Source organism: Octopus bimaculoides, chromosome 30 (genome assembly GCF_001194135.2).
Source record: "Octopus bimaculoides isolate UCB-OBI-ISO-001 chromosome 30, ASM119413v2, whole genome shotgun sequence".
In the NCBI taxonomy this organism is placed as follows: Eukaryota; Metazoa; Mollusca; class Cephalopoda; order Octopoda; family Octopodidae; genus Octopus; species Octopus bimaculoides.
The window spans coordinates 3,155,434-3,161,845 of record NC_069010.1 but is presented as its reverse complement, the minus strand read 5'-3'; the positions used below and the strand labels follow the sequence as shown (position 1 = coordinate 3,161,845).

At 41.2% G+C, this 6,412-nt stretch overlaps 2 protein-coding genes across 3 annotated transcripts in view; one reads left to right on the top strand and one right to left on the bottom strand.

Moving 5' to 3' along the window:
- Positions 1–6,412, top strand: part of LOC106874339 (sodium-dependent dopamine transporter) — a 125,646-nt gene that overhangs the window by 78,488 nt on the left and 40,746 nt on the right. For both annotated transcript variants that reach the window (XM_014922041.2, XM_052978190.1), the window contains exon 4: positions 639–821. In XM_014922041.2, coding sequence (XP_014777527.1) covers positions 639–821 — 183 coding nt within the window. The remainder of the gene's footprint in view (positions 1–638; positions 822–6,412) is intronic.
- The window catches only part of LOC106880821 (damage-control phosphatase ARMT1), a 246,782-nt gene that overhangs the window by 220,850 nt on the left and 19,520 nt on the right, over positions 1–6,412 (bottom strand). The window lies entirely within an intron of this gene.

Genomic DNA, 6,412 nt, shown 5'->3' with positions numbered 1-6,412 from the left:
CTTTGTAAGCCTAGTACTTATTCTATTGGTCTCTTTTGCCAAACTGCTAAGTTACAGGGATGTAAACACACCACCATCGGTTGTCAAGCGATGTTGGGGGACAGACACAGACACACAAACATATACACACACATACATATATAGATATATACGACAGGCTTCTTTCAGTTTCCGTCTACCAAATCCACTCACAAGGCTTTGGTCGGCCCGAGGCTACAGTAGAAGACACTTGCCCAAGGTGCCACGCAGTGGGACTGAACCCGGAACCATGTGGTTGGTAAGCAAGCTACTTACCACACAGCCACTCCTACACTGAACATAAAAACGAACATTCCTATATTTCTGTTTCTTGGGCAGTGAGCCGGCAGAATCGTTAGTGAGTTGGATGAAATGCTATGTAGCATTTCATCTGTCTACATTCTGAGTTCAGATTCCACTAAGGCCAACTTAGCCTTTTGTCCGTCCAGGGTCGATGAAATATGTAGCAGTTAAGTACTTGGATCAATGTAATCAACTTACTCCCTTCTCTGAAATTGCTAGCCTTGTGCCAAAACTTGAAGTCAGTATATTTTTGTTTCTCTATTTGTCTCTCCATGTCTCTCAATCTAACTCAATCTCTGTCTCTACTCCCTGTACAGGTAAAGCCTTGGACAACAAGAATGGTCCACGCCAAGCCAACAAAAACGTGGTGGAATACGAAGAAGAAGATGACAGAGAAACCTGGGGAAAGAAGATCGATTTCCTTCTGTCTGTCATTGGATTTGCTGTGGATTTGGCCAACGTATGGCGGTTTCCCTACCTTTGTTACAAAAACGGTGGCGGTGAGTAAAAGATCTTGTTTGTTATGTTCTTGTAGTTGTTGTTGGTACTATAATTATTATTATTGTTAAGGCAGAATCGTTAGCATGCCTGATGAAAAAATGCTTAGCGATATTTCGTCTGTCTTTACATTCTGAGTTCAATTTCCGCCGAGGCCCACTTTGCCTTTTATCCTTTAGGGGGTCGATAAATCAAGTACCAGTTGTGTACTGGGATCGATCCAATCGACTGCCCCCCCTCCCCTCTCTGAAAATTTCGGGTCTCGTGCCTACAGAAGAAAAGAAATGCTTAGTGGTATTTCATCTGTTGCTATGTTCGGAGTTCGAATTCCGCCAGGGTCGACTTTGCTTTTCATCCTTTCGGGGTCGATTAAATAAGAACCAGTTATGCACTGGGGTCGCATATCCTCCTTCAGCTCCACCACCTGTCATCTATGAGGGTAAATGGTAGGCAGTTATCTCCCACTCTCATCAGCAATCAATTCCCAGGTGTGGTGTAATTTTTGCTAATACTGCCATTATTGCTATTATGCCGTTCCCAAAATGCTAACAAGAATCTCCTTCAATGCAGCCATGGCCCGAAAATCTCTGTTCTGTAGTTCAGTATGGTCCCTGGGTAACCCTGTAAACTGGCCTTCACCAGTAATCGACTTAATCCCTTCCCCCAAATTTGAGGCCTTGTGTTTCCAGTAGAAAGGATTATCATTGTTGTTGTTACTATGGTGGTGTGCTGGCCGAATAGGTAACACGCCAGGCAAAATGCATAGCAGTATTTCATCGGTCTTCAAAGTCTGAGTTCAAATTCTGCCGAGGTTGACTTTGCCCTTCGTCATTTCAGGTTCAATAAAATAAGTACCAGTTACACACTGGAGTTGATGTAATCAATTTACCACACCCCCAGTGGAGGCGCAATGGCCCAGTGGTTAGAGCAGCAGACTCGCGGTCATAGGATCGCGGTTTCGATTCCCAGACCGGGCGTTGTGAGTGTTTATTGAGTGAAAACACCTAAAGCTCCACGAAGCTCCGGCAGGGGATGGTGGCGAACCCTGCTGTACTCTTTCACCACAACTTTCTCTCACTCTTACTTCCTGTTTCTGTTGTGCCTGTAATTCAAAGGGTCATCCTTGTCACACTCTGTGTCACGCTGAATCTCCCTGAGAACTACGTTAAGGGTACACGTGTCTGTGGAGTGCTCAGCCACTTGCATGTTAATTTCACGAGCAGGCTGCTCCGTTGATCGGATCAACTGGAACCCTCGACGTCGTAAGTGACGGAGTGCCAACAACCACCCCCCAAATCTGAAACCAAAGGCGGTGAGCTGGCAGAAACGTTAGCACGCCGGGCAAAATGCTTAGCGGTATTCCATCTGCTGTTACATTCTGAGTTCAAATTCCGCTGAGGTCGACTTTGCCTTTCATCTTTTCGGGGTCGATAAATTAAGTACCAGTTACGCACCGGGGTCGATGTAATCGACTTAATCCATTTGTCCGTCCTTGTTTGTCCCCTCTATGTTTAGTCCCTTGTGGGCAGTAAAGAAATAAGAAACGTTAGCAAGATGGGAAAAATGCTTAGCGGCATTTTATCTGTCTTTATGTTCTGAGTTTAAATTCTGCAGCGGTCAACATTGCTTTTCATCCTTTCAGAGTCGATAAAAATAAATACCAGTGAAACACTAGGGTCAATGTAATTGACTTGCCCACTCCTCCAAAATACAGTCCTTGTGCCTATAGTAGAAAGAATTGTTGTTGTTGTTGTTGTTGTTGTTGTTGTTGTTGTTATTATTATTATTATTACAATTATTATTACTATTATTATTAAGGCAGTGAGCTGGCAGAATTGTTAGCATGCCAGGCAAAATGCTTAGTGGCGTTTCATCTGTCTTTACGTTGTGAGTTCAAATCCCACCAAGGTTGATTTTGCCTTTTATCCTTCCAGGGTCGATAAAGCAAGTACCAGTTGAGTACTGGGGCTGACGTGATCGACTTACCCCCTCCCCCGAAATTGCTGGTGTTGTGCCAAAATTTAAAACTGATGTTGTTGTTGTTGTTGTTGTTCGTGTGTTTGTTTCCAGTCCTAATCGTCATCATTAACATTGTCATTGTCATCATCATCATCATCATAACCACCACCACTGCCATCAACATTGACAAGTCACAATCACTTCTTTCCTTTATTTCTCCCCTACCAATATGTTGTGGGTTCTGTCCCTCCAATTAATCAATTAAAGAGAACAAATATATAAAAAAAAAAAATACAAAAACCACCTCGCCACTATCTTCCTCACCTCCATCACCATCATCATCATCATCGTCGTCGTCGTCACGACTGCCATCACCATCTTGCATCCTAAATAGAAAGATGGATACATTAAGAGATTGATGTGTTCTCTGTCAAGAAATAAAGAGCATCTCTCTCTATATATGTGTGTGTGTGTGTATGCATGCAGCTATGTTTGTATGCATGTGTCATGTATGTTTGTTTCATCTCCATGTATGCAATCAGATAGACAGGGAAGGAGAATAAGGAAAATGTATGTCTGTAGGTATATACAGGGTCTTGCAGATCAATTGAGACATTTTTACAATGCATAAAACTGGTTATAATGGTAGTGGACAGACATAAAACAATGGCAGTGGACAGATATAATTTTTAATGTAACATTTATTAGGACAAAAACATTTATTACTCATTTATTATCCTTTTGGGCGATTACTGTCTCCACAAGAGAATGAAATCTTTTTGCAGCTTCCACCACCTCTGCCTTTTTGATTTTGCCTGTTGTATGCACGATGCAGGTCTTCAAACTTGTGGTGTGATGGAGGAAAAAGACAACAAGAAGCAAAAGGGAGAAAGAAATACAGCGACTTTACCTTGTCGACCGTGGCGGGATAAACGATCGCTCCAGATCAAACCACGTCTTCTACGTACGCTGTCTCTCTTCGAACTGCCCACACGTGCTCGCTGTCCACGCATCCGTGTGTGGCCGACTTCCGCCGGCCCTTCCGGTCTTCACTTCTGTTTGCTTCATCTGTGATCCCTCTCCACCAACACCACATGTAACACCACAAAACTGTTGACACTCAAGTGTGGTGAAGCATTGATCTTTGCTTGAAGTATGCCCCACAAAAAAGTAATCGAGATGGTTGAGATCTGAGCTACTACTGGGCCTGATTGTTGTCCCACACAAAAAAATGGCACCTTCTCACCAAGGAAGGCCTGTGTTGCTTTTGACCCATGGCATCGTGCAGAATCCTGAATAAGCACCACATTTGTCAAGCCCAAACTTCTGCACCATCAGAAGTTAACAGAAAGTTCTTTAGGATGTCTAGATACCACTCAATGGAGAGTAGATCATGACACTTCCATTACTTGCCATGGTTCCAAATACCATCACAGAAGCAGGATTCTTAGTTTCAAACACAGTGGGAACGTCAGCAGGGTTGTATGCAATCACTCGAGAATTTCTGCGATCCACCTCAGCATCCACAGTGAACTTCTTCTCATCCACAAATACGAGAGTTTTTCCTGCGTCTTTATGCTTGATGAACGACAGAAGCTTTGGGCATCTCTCGGCTCTGATTTCTTTGGCCTTGGCTGTGAAGAGGGGATTTGTCAACAATCAGTGTTTTCGTAATCAATTGGAAAATCCATTGCACGGGTGATTAGCACATTCAACTTCACCATAGCCCCATTGGCCAGCTTTACCTGTTTCCATCTCTCACGACGAGGAGAACAACAGTTAAGTCAAATAAGCAAATACAATCATTCATCAGCAGGTGCTTGCGTAGTATACTTAAAATCAGATGGCCCGAACACATAAGCAATATGGAGCTATGGCAAAGAACGAATCAAGTTTTGATTAGGGAGCAAATATTTAAGAAAAAGTGGAAGTGGATTGATAGCACAATTAGAAAGGATGAAAGGTGCTTTACAGTGGAATCCAGATGGATATAGAAAGAGGGGTAGGCCTAAGAACTCGTGGCGTAGATCAACACAAAAGGAACTAGAGAAAGGGGGACATTCATGGCAGAGTATAAGTACAGAAGCGAGAAATTATGCGACATGGAATTCAATTATAAGTGGCCTATACTCCGCGTTGGAGGGTTAAAGGCAAGAAAGAAAGTTAAGAGGTGATGGCCTCATCAAACATAGCTAGTCATGCCAAAGTTCCTGTTCACAGCTCTGGACACTGTGGAAAGGGACACATTGTGTTTCTTTGCAAGAGTTGTCATGGATGGGTTGGCTTCGATCAAGCATTTGAGGCCAGTGAGAAACTTTGGATTGTACTTGGAATCTCTTCGAGTCTTGTGTTCTTTTCTATTAATCTTTCTCTTTTCTTTAAATTGTTTATACACACGATAAACTGTTGCTTTTGAAAGTTTCATCAGCTTAACAGTTTTATTAGCACTGTGCCTGGCACACACCAAGACAACATTGGTTTGGCGAGTAGTCCATTCAAGAAACGTTTTCCTAACCACCAGTCATCTTTCAGAGTTCCAGAAGGATGGTTTGTCATGTCCCTGGCCCACCATGTGTGACACTTCAAAGGTCAAGGGACCCCGTGTGATATCAGGTGGAAAGTAATTGCTTATCTAGGCCTTTATGTTAATGAAAGTGGCCATTGCAAGATCTGCAAAATTCTTTAGGACAATAAGAATTTTGGCAGATTAAACAACCGTCAAGAAGTGTTTTCTAAATGTATCCACTTCAAACACTACTAACCAGAAAATTAGATCCCCCCCATTTGCTTGTTAAGCCTCACCAAGTCTATAAAGGATTTTCCCCACTGATTAAGGGGAAATAACCGGTCCTCATTGACATTTCTTCATATTCCTCAAGTTCTGAGCATTTCCTCACATCTGCAACATAGATATTTTAAAATTTTGTATTCAGCGAGAGTCTGATGTGCTGTCCACAAGACTTTGGCTTTGTGGGTGTGAAACCTTGGGTAACTCAATATAAAATTTTGTTGTAATATATATATATATATATATATAGATAGATAGATAGATATAGATATGTATTGGTATGTATATACATACATATATGTATATACATACATATATGTATATACATACATATATGTATATACATATATATATATGGGAGAATGTACGAAAAAAAACAACAAAAGGATGTATTAGTTTGACGCTCGGGAATAGAGAAAGTCTTTAACGTTTCGAGTTATGCTCTTCAACAGAAAGAATAAGGAGAAAAACAAGGAGAAAAACACGGAGAAAAAAAATTGAATGGTGTTTGGTCAGCACCTTTAGTTGAGCAAATCGAGCCTAGGACTGATTCTTTGTAAGTCTGGTACTTATTCTATCAGTCTCTTTTGCCCAACTGCTTATTTACGGGGACTTAAACGCACCAGCATCGGTTGTCAATATATATATGTAAACCATACATAAATATAATATCTATATCTGTAGATAGTCTATTTTAGCTATAAATATTGAAATATATGTGTGCATATGTATATGCGTGTGTATGTTTACTGCAGTTCTCCATACTTAAGTACAATTAGTTTAACTAGGGCATTTAAATATATGGATATATATATATATATATATATATATATATATATATATATA